The sequence below is a fragment of the Zootoca vivipara genome, chromosome 8 (assembly GCF_965207765.1).
Source record: "Zootoca vivipara chromosome 8, rZooViv2.hap1.1, whole genome shotgun sequence".
In the NCBI taxonomy this organism is placed as follows: Eukaryota; Metazoa; Chordata; class Lepidosauria; order Squamata; family Lacertidae; genus Zootoca; species Zootoca vivipara.
The window spans coordinates 78,423,299-78,443,342 of record NC_142591.1 but is presented as its reverse complement, the minus strand read 5'-3'; the positions used below and the strand labels follow the sequence as shown (position 1 = coordinate 78,443,342).

Sequence of the window (20,044 nt, the reverse complement as noted above, 5' to 3'; positions counted from 1 at the left end):
TGCCATGGCAGAGAGCACAGCTTTCTGCGATTTAGGGGAAGGCCATAACTCATCTCTGGAATCCATAGGTAGGACTAAGAAAGAATTCTATCTGAAATCCTGGTACGTTCAGACCATACTGAGCTAAATGAATCAATGGCCTAACTCAGTTTAAGGCTGCTTCCCACACTGCACCCTGACATCTGATAGTAAGAAGTCTCTTGCATCACCATTGAAAGCATTGATGGATTTACTGAGCCTAGGCCAGGGGTCAGCAAACTTTTTCAGCAGGGGGCCAGTTCACTGTCCCTCAAACCTTGTGGGGGGCTGGACTATTTTTTGGAGAAGAAAAAAACAGAATGAATTCCTATGCTCTACAAATAACCCAGGGATGCATTTTAAATAAAAGCACACATTCTACTCATGGAAAAACACGCTGATTCCCGGACTGTCCGCAGGCCAGATTTAGAAGGCGATTGGGCCGGATCCGGCCCCCGGGCCTTAGTTTGCCTACCTATGGCCTAGACCAAGCCAGGAGCCAATGGCTCATGTACAGTCATACCTTGGTTTAAGTACGCCTCAGTTTGAGTATTTTCAGTTTAAGTACTCCATGGACCATCTGGAACGGATTAATCCACTTTCCATTACTTTTAATGGGAAAGTTCGCATCAGGTTAAGTATGGGCTTCCGGAACCAATTACACTCATACCTCGGGTTAAGTACGCTTCAGGCTGAATACTCTGCAGACCCGTCTAGAACAGATTAATCCACTTTCCATTACTTTCAATGGGAAAGTTCGCTTCAGGTTAAGTACGCTTCAGTTTAAGTACTCCGCGGACCCGTCTAGAACAGATTAATCCACTTTCCATTACTTTCAATGGGAAAGTTCGCTTCAGGTTAAGTATAGACTTCTGGAACCAATTGTTTTTGTAAACCGAAACAATTGTCCCTTGTCTGGTGAGACTCAGCCATAATTGCTACCTCTAAAGTCCCAGGGTCTAGTCTGAAGGGACAGGAGGCCATCACCTTGCTGCTAATAAGCAGGTATGGGTCTGGTCAGCACCTGGATAGGAGATCACCTTGGAACCACATGAACACTGCCTTCTACTCCAGGATGCAAGAAAGGTGGGATACAAATGTAAAAAAATATATACAGGAATAATTTTAAGGAGCAGGGGAGCAATGTCCCAGACACCAACAACATTCCTCCCAGATTTCATCCATCCTTAGCATGTCACTGTTGTTCATCTGCAGATGTTTCCTGCAGTGACCCAGCCACCTCCAACAACTCTCAACCCATGTTTAAAACATTAGGAGGTTTACGATGTTGCTGATCTGCTTGTTGGAGAAGGGAGCCGCTAGCATGAAAAGCAGAACAAGTGTTCAGCTGCAGAAGAGTGTGGGACTTGTAAAGTGTGCAGAAATGGTTCTCTGCATCTCAGTGGCTTTTCTGATTTGCGGAAAAGTTGCGCTGCAAAGGAAGGCTAGGAGCTGACATGCTGGAGAGGGAGGGCGAGCTGGTTTCTTATTTTGAAGGACTGATATGGGGAACTGGCCAAATTTAAACCTGCGGAAACCACACAGGAGCGGCCAAAGAAAATGAAAGAAACACTCCTAAACCACAAGACACGGCATGCAGGGGCTGCAGCTTAACCGCTCAGACCTCCTTCTTGCTGTTTATAACCTCACCTCATGTTTGCTAGAAGGATTGCAACCCACAATTCAAAACCGATCTATCTAAGGACTTTTTTCTTTGTTAAAACCTCTTTCATCTTCCATCCACAAGTCAGGAACCCCATCTCAAGTTTGACCCCCTCTATAAAAGGTAAAAGGACCCCTGACCGTTAGGTCCAGTCGTGACCGACTCTGGGGTTGTGGTGCTCATCTCGCTCTATTGGCCGAGGGAGCCAGCGTACAGTTTCCAGGTCATGTGGCCAGAATGACTAAGTTGCTTCTGGCGAAACAGAACAGCGCACGGAAACACCGTTTACCTTCCCGCTGGAGTGGTACCTATTTATCTACTTGCACTTTGACGTGCTTTCGAACTGCTAGGTGGGCAGGAGCTGGGACCGAGCAATGGGAGCTCACCCCGTCACGGGGATTCAAACCGCCGACCTTCTGATCGGCAAGCCCTAGGCTCTGTGGTTTAACCCACAGTGCCACCCGCGTCCCCTTGACCCCTCTATAGTGAGTAGCAAAACAAACATGGCATCTCAACTCCAGCACCCTGTCTCTTCATTTACATCTTCATTAACATCTGTTTACAACACCATCAGCGCCTCACGGTATTGGAAATAACATCAAACTTATCTTTGTTGGTATCTTTATGAACTAATCTAAAGGAAATTAAAAGACTGAGTTTAACATCTGGAACACATACCAGAATTGGACATTCAGTTGGAGTTAAACATTTGAAAAGAGCATTGGAATTAGATATCAACAGTTTGTTTTCAGAGCTGTTAGTTTGTAAGTCTCTGTGGCTTTTACATAAGGCTTTTTATATATATTTTCCTCAGAAGTTTGATAAACAATGTATGATGAATAATGTATAATTGATTTGGAGATCATTGTGTGTCACCCACGTGTTGCATGTACAGTGGTACCTCGGCTTATGAACACAATTGGTTCTGGAAGTCTGTTCATGGAAGTTAAGTGTACTTAACCCGAAGCATGGGTATAACTGGTTCTGGAAGTCTGTTCATAAACTGAAGCGTTCATGAACTGAAGGGAACTTTCCCATTGAAAGTAATGGAAAGTGGATTAATCCGTTCCAGACGGGTCCGCGGATTACTCAACCTGAAGCGTACTTAAACCGGAGCATGGGTGTAATTAATTCCGGAAGTCTGTTCATAAACTGAAGCGTTCATTAACTGAAGCGAACTTTCCCATTGAAAGTAATGGAAAGTGAATTAATCTGTTCCAGATGGGTCTGCGGCGTTCGTAAACCGAAAATTCGTAAACTGAAAATTCGTAAACCGAGGTGTTCATAAACTGAGGTTCCACTGTATTCTACTACTATTTGTATTAGCAGCACCGGTACATTTTCCCAGCAAATGGGTATTAAGCTAGTGAAATCCTAATAGCGAACTTGTTCTTCGAGTGTGGATCATTATGTAGTCAAAACTGCCTCCCCACCACACGAAGGAGCTTCCAACAGGGGAACCTTAGCAGAAAAATAAAACAATTTTAGATTGGGGGGGAGGGGGCATTTGGAACCTAAAGGGCTTTGAAGATTGAGCATGCTCAGTGGTCGTAGAACTCTGGCTGGCTATTGAGAAGATGGACAGAAACCAGAGAGGGTGTGTGGAATGGAGTGTATTGGAAAAGGGTCTGGCTGGCTGGCACTCTGAACATGAATGCTCCACGCTGCAATGTTTTTGTAGGTCTCCTTTGTAAAGAGTCATCACTTGTTGCGAGAAAACATTTTGTTGTTGAGGCTTTTCCTTCTCCACTGCCTTTAAAAACAGAAAATGGCTTCCGGGTTCAGCGCCAGCGCCGATCGGCGGGGTCTCGTCTCGTCTCCGAGACGGCCCGTCCCTGCTAGGAGTGGGGAGGGCAGCGAGAGCGACGCTGCGCCCCTTAGAACCTCGGGAAGGGCGTCCCGGGGGCAATTTGCTCGGCACAGCCCAAATCCGGACTCCCCAACTCTTCGGTTAGCTCTAATAAGAGCCCCGGAGCGAGGAGGGTAGAAGTCGCGGGGGCCATTTTGAGCGGCAACGTTATTCTAGCAGGGAGAAGCTTCAAGCCGAAGGCGGAGAGCGCTGGATTCTTCCGAAAATAAAACGATTGGAAAAGATTGTAAGTAACCTCACGATTTGTATTATAAAACAATTTGGATCTGGGAGAGAGGGGAGAAAAGAGGAAGCCACCCCCCCCCCACGGCAACAAAAGAGACAGTAAATAGAAACCCGAAGCCATAAACAGAAGATTTGCAATTCAAAGGATCCCTCAAAGGCATCAAAGAGAATCTCCCCTTTGATGCAGGGTGAGAAGGGGAGAGAGACTGTGGTTTATGACTGCCCTGCAGCAAGAGGTAAAGACTGAGAAAAATCTTTCTTTTCCTCGGGAGCCGGGAGCCCAGGCAACCCAGTGAGTTGATCAGGATTTATGAGTCAATTTTTATTTCATTTTGTATTTTTGGACTTTGTGGAATTTCTTTTCTGGTTTAAATGTTTGTGAAATGTGAGTTCGAACTTTATTGTTAATAAGACTTGAAGAATGCAGCCAGCTTGTTAAAATGGAGTCGAGAAAATAAACTGTGATCATATTCCACCCCACGTGACAAGTTTTGACCTTGGCAGGATTGAATTATGTCAACAAAAAAGTGTTCCCCTGAGTTCCAGCGGTCTGTTTTGACCTTAATGTGGGAAACAAGAATAGAGCTATGTCAAGAGGAGACACGAGGGCAAGAGTTACAGAAAAAATTTCAGATGGTGATGGCAGAATATGATTTTTTAGGAGATGAAGCTTTTGACACTGAAAAAGATGAATGTGAGAATGACAATGATGATGACTGTGATTTGGAAGGAAAAGATGAAGATGAGGACTGTGATGATTCAACACAAAATGAAGCACACCACGGAAAAAATGATGACTTTACTCTACAAAAAGTTGGATGGAGTGCCCCGCTTTTGAGGGGGGCACGATTGGTATTATTGGAACTTCAGAACGCCCACAGGGAAGAAGGAAAAAATATGCAGAGAAGAGAAGAAATTCAGGGGCCCTGTATGGTCCTGGATGGCAAAAGACTGTAAACAGGGGGTGGGGTGAAGGGAAAGTGATGTTGTAATTACATGGATGGTTTAACAGGTTTATAACTGGTCTGCTGATTATGGAATTTGCTGGATTGGGGGGGTGGAGCCAGTAATCGGGGATGTAAGGTTAAATTGAGAATAGTTATAGTTTTAAAAGTGAATGGATTTTGGAAAATGTGAAAATATGGAGGCTTATAGAGGGAGAAAAAATTAGGCACGGGAAGATAAAATGGGAGTTTGATTTTTCAGTGATTTGAAGTTGTATAAGATACAAAGGTGTATTTCTATAAAGTAAGAAACTGTTGCAGATGATAAAAAAGGGATGAAAACCGGGGAAGGGGGGGAGGGGAAGCCCACAAAATATGGTTTTAAAATCATGAATGTAAGAAAAATTTTTCTGTTTTGTATTGTTTTATTCTCTTTTTTTGCCCTTTCTTTTTTTTCTTTTTTCCTATTTCTATTTTTCTCTCTCTTTTTTTTTTTTGGTATGACAATAGATGGTTGGATGGATGGCCTCCTGCGTACTGCCCTGGTTTGCTGGAGCTCCCTGGTGGCAGGGGGGGGCTTTGGGGTCAGGGGAGGGGGAGGAGGACAGAAATCCAAGCATAAAATGGAACATCTCTGACTGTTCACATATATGGGATACTTCTGTGGCAGGGGAGGACCCATGTGGGTGGGTAGGAAGGAGGTGGAAAAGGTGTTTATGTATGTACCGTTTTTTTGTTTTTTTTTTTGTATTCTGTAAAATTAATAAAAAGTATGTTTAAAAAAAATAAAAAAATAAAAACAGAAAATGGCATCCAAGCACCGCAGAAGAGTTTCTTACCGAGTGGCGTTTTCCAAAGCCCTGGAGAAGGAGGCGTACTCGGTGGAGGAGTGCGTCAGGGAATAAAACCAGGTGGCTGCATCCAGCACAGCAGGGTTGGCGTCATCTCCGCCCAGGGAGTTTTGGAGAGCCTTATAAAAGGCGACCTTGCTGTTGACACGGCCTTGGCTCACTTCGAATCGCTAGGAGAGAAGGAAAATGGGATTCAGAAGAACTCAGGAACACAGCTTATACATTATATATAGAAAAAAAACACCCCAGGCAGGCAGGCAGGCAGGCTGCTACCTTCCTTCCTTCCCTGAAGTCTATTTGTGCATGGAAGGGGGACAGGAACACCTTAATTTGCACATGTATGAATCTCTCCGCTGATATTCAGTGTCTGCATGGCTTTTCAGAGAATAAGCTTCTTGGTTTTGCTATTTCAGTCAAGAGAAAACCGCCCTCTTAAAATAAGCAGGTGGTATTCAGTGCTAGCCTTGCTCTGAACAGATCCGTTGAAGTTAATTGACGTGGCTAATTCGGGTTTGTTAATATCAATGGGTCTACTCTGGGTAGGGCATTGTGTAACACAACCCAATGGCCCAGATTCAACTAACCTGGCATGCTAGGGGAAGCCAGGGCAAGAGCAATGGGGCTTTCCACCCCTCTCCTGCCCCCAGATGTCCCCTGTACCCCCCCAAAAAAATCTGCTCTGAAGGGTCAAGAGAACTTCCCAAACAGCACACAGGGTGAGGAGACGAGGGTTCATTCCATCCAGCAAGCAGAAACGCTTGTGGAGACAGAACAATCGGGAGACCGTGGCATTGAATCCCCCGCAATGTCTATAAATTGTCACCTATACTGAGCACTATACAATGTGCTCAGTTCAGGCTTAACAAGAAACCACAATTTCCTGCTTATGTGGACATGTCACACTGCTGACACAGGCAAATAACAAGGTTGTTTTTAACAGCCAGCGGAAAGTACACTGTTGTAAGCTCCTGCCGTAACTCAGAGGACAGATCGTTCCACAGGCCGAGCACCACCACCGAGAAGGCCCTGTTCCAAAATGCCATAAGATCCACCTCTGCAGATGACACTGCCACTAACAGGGACTAATCCAAAGATCATAGTGAACAGGCAGGTCTGTACAGGAAGGCCGGAGGCAGTCTTCCGAGGCATCTGGTCCCAAGTTATTTGGTAACAAAACCTTAAATAGGACCAATAATTAAATGACCTCTGTCCTCCACTCACACAACCCAGTTGACCTGGAATCCTGCCTTCCTCTGTTGGTGGGACTTCGCATTCACAGAAGATGAAAGTTTGGATTCTCAGATTAATGAATTCTCAGTATCTGTTTCTGTCCTTGTGCAGCACTTTTGTGGGATGCATCTATAGCTCTGTATATTATTATTATTATTATTATTATTATTATTATTATTATTATTATTATTATTGCTATTGCATTCATATTGCACCTTTTTCTCCAAGGAGAAATACATGACGAGCATACACGGCACTTTCCCCACTCCCCATTTTATCATCACAACAACCCTTTGAGGTAGGATCAGCTGAAAAACAGTGCCCAAGGTCACCCAGGGAACTTCATGGGCAGGTGGAGACTTGAAGCCTTGCCTCCTGGGTCCTACAGCCTGACACTCTAACCACTACACCACACTGCCTCTAAGGCCTGCCATAGTTGCCCAGAGTACCATCAGGTAGCTGGAGCTTTCAGTGATCCTAATATAGCAGACTAAATTCTCTAGAAGCCACCTAAAGGGCTCTTCCAGGCTATCATTATATTCGGGTGGGGTTCAATCACATACGAGCAAACCCATGTTGGGAAATTCAAGCTAGATTGGAGCTCTTGCACAACAAACCTGCTTGCCCAAGAATATATATATATATATATATATTGCAATAAGGAAAGTGATGGGGGAAAGTGTGAGATGGCACCTGTTTCAACACAGCATTGTCTAACTTCCCCGCAAACAAATTGGAACAAATGCTCATTCATTAACCAGTGTTACCTAATCCCCCTGCAAACAAAATTAGGATGGATTCTCAGTAAACAGGTCATCTGGAAGCTCCAGAATTTGCATGAGTCATTCAGAAATCCAGTCAGAAATGATGAAAGATGTTTAGCACCCACCTCTGTTCTCCACAAAGCCAAGGGTTTTAGGAGGACTCTCTCCCCCCCACCCCCCGCCCACATCTTTTAAGGAATAATATGTCTCTGAAATATAATTTCCTTTACCGTCTGTTTTTAAAGAGTAGATTTCTCCCACCCCCAAACTGGCTATAGAGTCATTTCCTGAAAAGCTGGAAACCTGAGCGTATCCTCTGCTCCGTCTTGTTGGCAGGAGACTTGCGACTGGCTGAAGAAACTGCCTGGAATCATCTCTTTCCAAATAGTTCCAGAGAGCAGCGTCTAATAACTCACAATTTTTCTTTCTTATCATTGGCCTGACTCAAAAACAAAACAAAAGTGTAAAAGTGTGTGTGTGTGTGTGTCTCAGTTTGTACACTCAAATGAATGTTTAGGCCTCAAACTCACAAATGCCAGATCCCTCATAAGTCAACGTACGTTTGGAATGTAACGATTTACGCTGCTGACAGGATCTCACATGGAAGAAGAAAAAATCTCCCACACTAGGGCTGGACAGATCAGTTTCTCATTTTGCCAATCTTATATTCAGTCTGCCACATCCATGCCTGAATTTGTGATTTATTTATTTTTGGAAGAAGAAAAATCCTCACTAAATTTTCCCAAGATTTTAATGAGCATTTCACTTAACACACATACTTTTGCAAGCAATTCCCCCCCCAATATAATGCACACTCCCTTAAAAGGCACGTTTTCATCCTTTATATTTTTTTGTGGGGGGGTGGGATTAGAAAACTGCCTGCAAAATACAGAGAAGATTTCAAAAGATAGTTGTGTTTTGGTTGGCACCTGTCTTAGAGAAGTGTGAGTTAGGTAAGCTTGTGTTAAAATTGATCCCCCACTCCTACTCGTGATGGGAAACTAGCTGGTCAGGGAGGAGATTGGACTAGAAGCCTTTCCTCTGATATCTAGTTCTTCACATTTTTTCCTTCAAGGGTGCAGCAGCTATTTTGGGTGCTGAGATCTCGCCCCCAAAAGCTATCTCGTGTGGTGCTCCCCAAATGCACGTGTTGGGGTGCTATGCTCTCATGTGTCTTTTGGGTTCTGTGATCTTATGCGGGCCACCTGACTCGCATGGGAGCCCAGCTGGGAAGATGCGCGTTATGATTTTGGGACTCGACATGTGAGAGGGTAGGGTATCAATAGATCTGTGCATGATGCTTTAGAAAGAAAGTTGCAACAGGTGAGTTGTCAGTCGGAGATACGAGGCAGAAGGCAAAATGAGAGCTGAACTGGTGTCTGATTTAGTGGCCAATATAGATATTCAAACCTATCCATTCTGAAGGAAATCAGCCCTGAGGGCTCACTGGAAGGACAGATCCCAAAGCTGAGGCTCCAATACTTTGGCCACCTCATGAGAAGAGAAGACTCCCTGGAAAAGACCCTGATGTTGGGAAAGATTGAGGGCACTAGGAGAAGGGGACGACAGAGGATGAGATGGTTGGACAGTGTTCTCGAAGCTACGAACATGAGTTTGACCAAACTGCGGGAGGCAGTGGAAGACAGGAGTGCCTGGCGTGCTCTGGTCCATGGGGTCACGAAGAGTCGGACATGACTAAACGACTAAACGACTAAACAACAACAACATAGATATTCTGATTACGAAGTCGGAAGAATATCCATCTCGCAGCATGGCGAAAGGGCCTCATTTCTGACAGTAAAGGTATGGACATGAAAACAAGCTGGTACAGTCACACCTAAAGCCTAGAAGTTCAAAGCTAGCACAGCTATGCTGCAATGAACTTGCCAATGTATATAAATTATTCTGTGTTACCCGTTGCACTCACAGTTCCCTGGAGGATGAGAGGAACTGGAAATAAAAGAGTGGGCTCCCCTCTCTTCCAGTTGCTCTCTTCTCCCAGGGAAGAATCAATAAAGATATTAAAAGGAAAAAAGAACGAGTGGTTGCCTAACAACTTTTTGACATTTCGGAGCAACCAAGAGGAATCTTTTCATCTGCTGATGAAAAGGCAGACAGCCGCGCGCAGTAAAACTGGCGATAATTGGCAACAGGTCGGAGCAGAGTGCTTCACAGGGGGAAAAGAGAAAGCAGGGAGCCATCGGCCAGGATGCTGAGATGAAAAGACCGAGCACAAAAGGAGCGGGTGCTGGATACTTCGGCAGGCTCACAGACATTTCGTCTCTCGTTATCTTAATTTGAAAAACATGGGCTTCTCTTTCGGCAGCTGGGGAGATGAAGCCCCGGGGACTCTCTGTTACACTGCCCACATCTCCAAGAGCAAATCTGGGATTACAGTCCCTAGTCAAAGTGGCGTCGTGTGGAATCTGCTTGCCAGGAAGCCTGCAGGGACTGAGGCCCCCAAACGACAAATCTGCAGGCAAATTTGTACAAGAGTCGCCTCATATCAAGAAGAGTCCCTTTCAGTGGGAGGGTGGAGTAGCAAGAGGCGATCTATTTCTAAGGTCTGTAAACCACTTGATCAAAGAGCTCTCCGGTGTAGAAATAAAATTGTAAACGGAACACAGCTAAAACCCACAAGCCAGCGAAGAACAAATATACATAAAACCATATCTAAGGCAAATATAGGCCACGGTTGTTGAGGAAAACCCACACACACCCGCTTTCGCAGGCCATGAAAGTGGGGCATTTTAGGGACCCGTGTCCCTATTTTAAAATAGGGACCCGCATCCCTATTTTAGGCATGGAGAGGGCAATATTCGTAGGGACACGAAATTACATTTCTATCCCAGCTTTCCTCCAAGGACGTTAAGGTCCCCCCCGCCTGTAGATCCTTCCAGCAGCCAGCAGCTGGCAGTTGCTATTTTAATTTCTTCAAAGCCATCAAGGGTGATGCATCTGCATCATCCGATAGCATCACTCTTATGGGAAGAAACCCCAGGGACAACGCAGACTGTTTAACACCAATGCATGGTTCTCTAGCAACAGAGGGTGGGCATCCTCTTCCTCCTCTCTTCTCAGTCAGGCTATCTCCATTCTAGCAACTATAGTTTTACTTCTAGCCAGCGCCATTTAAGCATATCTGGCGCCATGGTGCAAATACCCCTCCGGCACCCCCCCTCCTTTCACAGAGTGGCGCAAGGACCCTAGCTCACTCGGTGTGCTCGTTCGGTGTTCCCCGGACTCTCGCCTGGTGCCCTCCAGAACTTGGTGCCCTGGCGCCCTGCGCCACTAGCCTCTATGGGTAAGACGGGCCTGCTTCCAGCACAGCAGCGTACCTACCTTGATTGCCTTTGCTCTGCTGATCAGCCCATCTTGTTGAGCACTTCCAATCAGCAGGTCCACCTCCGAAGGTCGAGAACGTTGCAGAGCTGCTGCAAGAGGCTCCTGGAGGTAGACTCCATCAACGACTGGGCTCCAGTACTGGAATGGTCCACTTATAGCCAGGAGCTACGATATGAACAGAGAGGCAGTCGGTGTTGGGCAGAGGGGGGGAGGAACAACATAAGAACATAGCTGCTGGATCAGGCCAGTGTCCCATCTAATCCAGCATCCTGTTCTCACAGTGGCCAACCCAATGCCCATGGGGAGCCCAGAAGCAGGAACTGAGCGCAATAACTGTCTCCCCACTTGTGAATTCCAGGAACTAGCATTCTGTTGGCAGGTCTTCTTAGGTGAATCCTGCCCAATTTATTTTTCATATAAATTGCAGGCTGGTTCATCAGAGCAATTTCTTAACCTGCCAATACTCCAGCCATAATAATGATAGAGGGATGGATCGATCTGCTAGTTTTGCTTGAGTGTGTTAATCATTCCACCACCACCCCCGAATATTTAATTCAGTTCTCCCCATTTCTACACTGTGATTTTTTCCAAAAAATATTCTCATGAAAATTTGTCAGTGTTTTGGTGTGACATCTTGGTAAGCAGTGATACACTTTATGGGGGGCAAACAATTCTCCCTGGCATAATGCCATTCTGTATTTTCATTAATATGTGCATTTCAAGCACACTTTCCACTATTATGCATTTTTGCGCACATTGTTTTGTAAGAGAACTGCATGGCGAAATTTGGTGAACAGCCGTGTTTCAGTTCACAAAGTGCTTTGAGAAGTGCAAGTTTGGTAGTTTCTCCTTTAAATGTGATTTATATTGTTACCATTTCTTCCTTCCTGGCAAATACTGATTCCCCAGACTGAAGGGCAGTATTTACCCACACAAAATGAAAGATCAAGACAAGAACAGCTTTCCTTCTCTGCTACTGTGATGGGGCAGATCCAGATCCGACCTCCGCAACCCACACATTTTCAGCTCTGCCAGCAAAACAAGAAAATAGGCAAACCTTGGTTTGTGCATCGTTGAGGACTTTGGCAGGCAACTGGCGGAGGCAGGATACAGTTTCTTCGCTGCTGGCGGAAGGGCATTCCAGTTCATGAGCCAAAATGGAAGATTGTGCCCGTGCTTTCTCCTGAGTGATGGTTGACGCAGGAGAAAAGGCAGAACCTCCCTGAAAAGAGAAAACAGACGTCCAAGTCAAGATAGCTATGGATGTAACTGATTCCCTGATGCATCTTATATCATGGAAAGCAAAGAATAATTATTTGAAGCAGTTGGGTGGATGAAGCTGTGACGAACCCCCTCGCCGACGTTGCCAATAGATTATGAGACGAAAGGGTACAGGGTTAAAGCAATCCCCACTCGATTCCTTACGCCTCAAAATAAACCCCTCAATTCTGGGCTTCTCAGTAAAGAGAGTCTAATTCCAGCTTTTGTGGCCTGATCTCACGAACACTCAGGGCTATTTGAATGAACAACCTCTTGCCTACAGAACAGGGACTCCCTCAGCTCAGATCCCCACTGTATCAGTCTGCCATTTCACCCTGGCAAACTTGTGGCACTCTAGGTTTTCACCATACTGCCCTTCCTGTGTGACTCTAGGACACAAACTATCCCCTTTTCCTTAGGTAAGTTTTGCCCTTTTCTGAGTCTCCACCGAGTTTTAATAAGCTGCTGGAATAACCAAGACGATACTCTTTGGCACAAAAAGAAGATGAATTTTATTTTCTTGAGAACATAGGTTTTTCTTTCCTTAACGATGCATAAGTTTATAAGCTTAGTTACAGTTATACATTAACTCTGTCAGACTTTAACTTCAAGTTATCCTAAGCCTGACCTAAACCACCACTATCCTGGCCCCACACACTTCTTCTTCCCTCTTCATCACCACACTCCCACTCTTCCAACTCCCAACTCCCAAAACGGTTATTCCCTCCTTTTTAAACCGGGCACCGTCCTGCCTCCTAAAGATGCGCTGTCAGTTAAACTGGAGGTGGATTAACTCTTTCTAATCCAGGGTGTAATAAATCTTCCATCCTGGGGCTAATCCGTTACAGAAGCCACTGATGATTGGGGACAAGGAGTGTCGGCCATTATCCAAAGGTCTCTAAGATCTGTGGGATAACCAGCCTCATAGAACCAACATGCTTATGTCTAATTAATGCATGACGGGGTTAACTGTTACAGGAGTGTCCTACACACAAGTAGGACTTTGGTAAAGACACATGCCCAACTGGCATGTTCTCTCCCTCCTGGTTGATCATTCGGGAGCTTCAAAAGCTTTATCCAGCCCGAACATCACAGCGACTGATGCCTTGGAGACATCAGCACACTTAGGGATCCGCAGAGTCTTCGCCGTTTGCATTACAGACCTCAGCAACTCAGCATTTGGGCTAATCTACGTTTATTTACATATAATACACTCGGAGCACTGAAACTCTTTCTAGCATCAGACAGCAAATAGAAAGAACAAAGGACAATAGTCCCACTTCATGGAACACAGCAACACAAACATCCTGTCTCCATCACTTCCCATTCTGTGGAATGAAAAACATACACCGTCATGTGATAGACAACAATCCCATGACTGCAGGCAATGGGAATGAATCTTCAACACTAATGCCATAGAGTAAGCTGTCCTGAATGGATTAGCTAGGTTACTCTCCCCTCACCTTGGGAGGAAGGAAATCAAGGATATTGTTCCCCTTCAGTCTACCTGAGAAACTCAACATGTTGCTCCAAGCTCAGACCACATGGCTCCAACCAGCCTCCCTTGAGTTCCTGTACCAGTAATTGAGGAACTTTCACCATGGTAACTTAGCCAAGTTTTACTGCCTGCTGCCAAGTGTTTTCTGACTGCTGCATGGGAAAGCACATGAACCTGACCTTTGAAGAGTTTGTAAGTACACCATGTTTAACCTACCAAATGTGCGGTCTTTTTCTATGCTAAGGGAAGAGGGGAACTTTGTAAGGAACTTAGAAGGGCACTTTTCGAAGGTCTAACATCCTATATTTCCATACTTTGCGTTTTGAAATCGCTGCTGGGCTTCTCTCACCAGAAGTACTTTCCCCAAACTTGGATCTTGGCATGCAGGGAATTCTCCTTTATATACCTATTTTTTCCCTTGCCACTAACACCTAGCCATGATGGCTATGCTCAGCCTGCATAGCTTGAAGCAGCAATGCTCCTTAATACCAGTTTCTGGGAACCACAGGAGGGGAGGGGGCTCATGTCCTGCTTGCAGGCTTCCTCCAGGCATCTGGTTAGAGGGGTTGATTGGGAACCGTAGCTCTGGGAGGGGAATAGGGACCTCCTAGCAACTCTCAGCACCTTTAACAAACTGCAGCTCCCAGAATTCTTTGGAGAAGTCATGACTGTATATACTACTGTTTTATATGTATGGTGTAAATGTGGCCTAAGCAAAATCTACTTCCCTCTGCCTCCCCCCACCCGCTCAGGTCCTTATCATTAACATCCAGCTGCATTCTCTCATCAGGAAATTGTCTTGGTGAAAGTTTGAAGCCACATCCCACTGGGAAATGATAGGCCCCTTTATACTAGTTAATGGGGAGTCAAATATGAGGGTTTGGCCTTGCGGAAGTAGTCTCAAATTAGGATATCTCTCAACTGCCCCTAGCAGCTGGTTCGCTTCCCTGCCTTCCTGGATAGCTGAATGACTTCTAAGACTGTGTTTCCAAAGTTCTGGTAGTTTGGGGGCACATTCCCCCCTTGAAAACTGGACCCGGGAACTATTAACTTGGTGTAAGCACGACTCACAGCAGCTAACAACATTTTAAAATTAAAATTTTACAAAATAGCAATATGAGAACAATCCACCAACATGATGGGGTTAAAACCAGTTAAAAGAGTTAAAGCCAAAACATAAAAAAAAAAACATTATCTGGAATAAAATGGTTGTTAACAATCAGAGATAAACAACATATTGTATTTTTAATACTTTGTTGGAAGCCGCCCAGAGTGGCTGGGGAAACCCAGCCAGATGGGTGGGGTATTAAAAAAATAAATTATTATTATTATTATAACAACGGTGGGATGGGGGAGCTGTCAACCACAATTAACAGGACAGCCTTTCATAATCTGGGAGCAGCCATGGAAAAGGCTCTCTCTCGTTTCCCATTTGCATCCACGCTTTGCATGGACACAGAGCCATGGAGTCCTGTGATATGGAGTCCTGGGACAAAAATTGAGAGCCACTATGGTGCAGTGGTTAGAGTGTTGGGCTAGGACCTGGGAGACCAAGGTTCAAATCCCCACTCAGCCTGATGTTCTCCCTCCTCTCTGCTACATCAGAAGTTTGGGATGAACGGAGATTTTATAAGATGGTGCCAGCTCTGGGTGATGGATTCATTGTATTCTGCCCCAGCCTTCGTCCAGGTGGTTCCCTCCAGATGTTTTGAACCACAACTCCCATCAGTGCAGCCAAAACATCTGCAGGGTACCCCTTTGACGAGGGCTGCAGTAGGTAGCTGGTGTAAGAAACTTTCCTCCCCACCCTACCCACAGGGAGCCAGTCTGCGTGTTTCTATAAATAAGGCAAATAACTCATTTCCTTTTTTTTCTGATTATGTCTATCATAGGTTTCCAAATATAATCAGAAAGAGGCGCTGAGTCAATACTGCACTCTCACCAGATGTGAAGGGCTCCCAGGAGACCACTTACTTTTCTGCTGTCCAAGGATTTTGCCCTTCGACTGTCTGCTTTGTAGGAAAACTATTTTAGGAATCCTGAAAAGAAACAGGGAGCTATGTTGGAGCCTGACTCATCTAAAGTCAACGGGTGTGATCCAAAGAACATTGGACACACCCAAGCTTTGGCCTGAACCTTATTTTATTGCACAGTGGAGGTGCTGTATTTTTGCAAAGCAATGATTCCTAATAGAGCACAATTTTGTGTGCTCCTTTCACTAGTATTTGTGTTTTCATGGGCATTTCCCTCTAAGATATGCATTTTTGTGCACTTTTTGCCTGGAGACCTACAGTGAGAATTTTGAAGGATGGCTTTGTTTTGGTTCTTGCGTTGTTTTGAAGAAAAGTGGTGAATTATAGGTGTATTTGCCATTAAATGCAAACTGAATAGATTTCTTTCTACTGTCTTTTTATCAGACAGATCTGATAAAAGGTTTGCCTTGGAGGTCATTTTGCTATAAAGAAGCATTTGCTTCATCTGGCTAGCTGTAAGTTTGCAATACATTCAGCAGTTTTGAGTGCCTTGCTGGTTTCTGTATTACAGGCCACTTCCCACATGTGAATGTTTTTTGATAACTTTTTTTATATCCAGAAAAGTCTGTGTTCAGCTTTCAAATTTGCTCCAGGCTGCAGTAGCAGCAGTTGCGTTCGCTTAATCCCTAAAAAAGAAATACAGTAGATTTGTAGGCTTCTATTAAGGGGCTTAATATCCTTCTCTCATTCTTGATGGCGGCAATCTCGCTGGAGGGTTGCAAAAAGAAAAGAAAAAAAGAGCTGCAAAAACAAACATGCAAAGGGTGTCCTTTCTAAAGCAACATATATTAGCCTCTCTGCTAATCATGTTAGTTCTGCTGGGGACCACAAGAACAGCCACGTACGAATGGAAACTGCCTGAAGGGATGTTATCTCCACATGGAGGAAGCCACTCTCACCACAGAACTTTATCTGCTCTGCCTCAATGTTCATAACTGGAGGGGGCAAAGGATACTTCTCAGTGGGTTGATGACCTGCTAACCCCTAGAATTGCTATATACTCATTTGCTTTTTTAAAAAAATGCAGTACTCCTGCATTTCACAAGGCAGCTGAGGGTTGATAGCACTCAGCCAAATGGGCAAAGGATCTGACTCAACAGAAGGGAGCTGTCACAGGGGATGCGATGCGACTACTCTAGAGTAATGACTCTCCAGACCTTTGCCTTTTCATGCTTTTATTAAGTGCAGGCTATTTACAGTGCTAGAGCTATACAGGATACATGTTCTCAGTCTAGGTCAGAACCCTGGAATGGCGTGCTCCGCGTCTTCTTCCAACATAAGAGTCTGGGCACCCCAAATCTCCTCCCGCGTTTCGTCCTGCGTAATTCCGGAACCGGAGGGGGAAAGGGTCTCCTTTCCATGTTTTCCTTCTCCCCCTCTTCCCCCCTCTCTCTTCCTCTCCCACGTGCAGCAGGGGCTCTACTATGCTGCCAGAGCCCCGTCTCCTCCTTCCTCCTTCCTCACTGGACTCTTCCCCCTCCCCGCTGGCACTACTGCTGGTGGAGGAGCTGCTCCTCAGGATGGGGGGGGGCTCTCTGTAGCCTTTCCCCCTCACAGGAGCATATATAGGTTCACACTTATTGGGTTCATTAAGGGCTTCTGCCCCAGCTCACTCCACTCACGAGCCCTGTCTACCCCATTGCTGGACAACAACTTCCATCGGCCATGACAGCTGCAGCCACCAGCTTGCTGGTTTGCATACGAACAGTTCCAGGTTCAATCCCCAACATCTCCAAGAACAGCTGCCAATGTCCCCAGTAACCATGCTTTTGCTTCCATTGTTGCAGCCCACCCATGAGCCTTAAGATAATAATGATGATAATAATAATAATAAACCCCACCAGTGTGAACTAGATTGTCATGGACTGGCTGGATGCTGAGGAGAGGCACCAGCTGGGGAATCCCCAGGGGAAGAAGGCTCAGAGCCCAGGGAGTGGTGGTGGGACAGTGATGGGTGGTCAGAGGGAGAAGAAGGAACAGACTGAGGTGTCAGAAGTTGAAGAGGTAGCAGGGTTTAGTGAGCAGGAAGAGTTTGTAGCAGAGAGCAGTCCAGAATCAGAGGTAGAAGCGGAGGCTGGGGGGGGGGGACAAGAGACAGAGATAAGATAGGCTGCTGAAGAAGCCAGGGGGTCTCCCCCTCCTGATGTGATCTGCTCACCTCCCCCTGGTCTCCCAGAACCCGAAGAGGTATGAAGAGGGTGGAGCAGAGGTAGAAGCTTTGGCAGAGTCTCAGATTGCTTGGGAAGGACCCAGAGGAGGAGACTTGAATCCACAACCTGATTGGCCTGCAGGAGCAGCCAATCAGGCTGCTGGCAGAAGTGAATCTGCAACCTGATTGGCCTACAGGTGCAGCCCTGAAGTAGCCAATGACTCAAGGCCCATTGTGTAAATAATGTATATAAGCAGACGTTTTGGGGAAAGAGACATTCTTCCCTTCTTCTTTTGCTACTACAAGCTGAATAAAGAGCATGAAATTCACTCTCGACTCCAAGTATATTTCACTGGTGACGAAAGTGGGATCCTGCTGAGCTGACCGCCACCACGAACTGTACCGCAGCAGCACCACCTGCTGCACCGCTGCATCGCACCGCGCATCCAGGCTTCAGCTCCAGGACCCAAGGAACCCAGAATGGCAACCGACAGCAGCTTCTCACCATTCAAACCAGCATCGGGAGACTGGGAATGGTACACCGCCCATTTCAACTTCCTCCTAGAAGCCTAGAAGTCACCAACGATGCCAAGAAGAGGGCAACATTTTTCAGCATCTGTGGAGACATTTGAACTTGCCCGGGCTCTCCTTGCGCCTAGAGACGTCACTACCGTTTCTTACAAAACAATATTGGAACAGCTGAAGGGGCACGTCTCGCCACAGCCCTCGCTGGTAGCTTGCCGAAATGCCTTCTATGCAAAGCAGCAAGCCCCTGGGGAAACCATAACTGGGTTTGTGACCTCCCTCCGCCAAGCTGCCCGGTTATGCAACTTCTCAGAGCTGGAGAACATGCTCCGTGGCCTGAGGGAGAGGGAGTCCATGATACCTCTACGCCAAAAAAGACCTCACGTTCCAGGTTGCTCTAGAGGAGGCCCTGGCAACCGAAGCCGCCAAGAGGTCGACGCAAGAGGCACGACCGGGGCCCCCTTCCCAACCGAGGGTCCACCACGAAGACCTCACCTACGACTCTGACAGGGAGGAGGTACGCCAAGTACAATGCCGCACTCAAGCAGCACACACACCATAGCAGTCTCAACGAGAAGGAGGGAACTGTGCAAGCTACAGGGAGAACCACGAGAGGAGGACCTGCTGTTTCCGCAATGCAGAGTGCAGGCAGTGCAGAAAATCGGGACACATCGCCCGGGTGTGTCGGGCTCGGCTCACCCATCGTCAAGCATCAGATGACCGACCCAAGAGCCCCAGGTCACGCGGCACAATGCACCAAGGCAACTCGGCGGATATCACGGACTGCCAGGTATTCCAGTTGCCCCATCCCAACATAGAGAAAATTTACGTAGAGGTACAGATAGTGGGGGCCCCATGCCGCATGGAGCTGGACACAGGTTCAACTCTATCCATAATCTCGGCCCGAACGTTAAGGGAACATAACAGGAAGGCAGGGAACTTCAGTCCTCACAACTGACTCATTGGGGCAAGATGTACCGGGAAGAGTTGCTGGGCTCGCTAGGCCTGAGCTGTTTTGTTTCTTTGAATAAACAGTTAACTTCACTCCTGTGATACAGGGATTGTGCTGTACACTTATATATATATTTTACAATGCAACATACTTCAAACTAGCATGAACGTTGGCTGCATCATGCATGAATCTCCGCAATGCCTCCCTGATGTGGAGGAGGGGGAATGGCCTCCAGTGACTTTTGGAAAGCTGCTCGACGTCTGACTCAAACCAAGAGAAAAAGGAACACCCACGTAAATCTCACTCTCTCATTTGGAAAGGAGTCGAAAATAAAACCGCTGGTATCATAATGCCATTGCACTAATCTAGGGTGTGACTGCGTTTGGAAGACTGCATAGAGTTCTAGATACCTCACCTCAAAAAGAATATTCTGGGGTTCGGAAAGGTTCAGGAAAGGGCCACCAAAATGATCAAGGAGAGGAAAGGTGAAGAAAGATTGAAGCATTTGGGCCTTTTAATTTAGAGAAAAGGTGAGTTAGATGTGACATGATAGAAGTTCATAAAATTATATGTTGCATGGAGAAAGGGGAGAGAGGAAAGTTTTCCCTGCTTCTCTCATAGCACTAGAAGTCAAGGAAACCCAACGAAGCTGAATGTTGGAATATGTGGGACAGATAAAAGGAAGCATTTCTTCACGTGGCACATAGTTAAACTGTG

At 46.0% G+C, this 20,044-nt stretch overlaps 1 protein-coding gene across 1 annotated transcript in view; it reads right to left on the bottom strand.

Moving 5' to 3' along the window:
- TG (thyroglobulin) overlaps nucleotides 1-20,044 on the bottom strand; it is a gene marked incomplete at its 5' end in the record, with an annotated part of 165,695 nt that overhangs the window by 20,050 nt on the left and 125,601 nt on the right. The window contains 3 exons of the mRNA XM_088676417.1: nucleotides 5,560-5,741; nucleotides 10,908-11,075; nucleotides 11,968-12,132. Coding sequence (XP_088532543.1) covers nucleotides 5,560-5,741; nucleotides 10,908-11,075; nucleotides 11,968-12,132 — 515 coding nt within the window. The remainder of the gene's footprint in view (nucleotides 1-5,559; nucleotides 5,742-10,907; nucleotides 11,076-11,967; nucleotides 12,133-20,044) is intronic.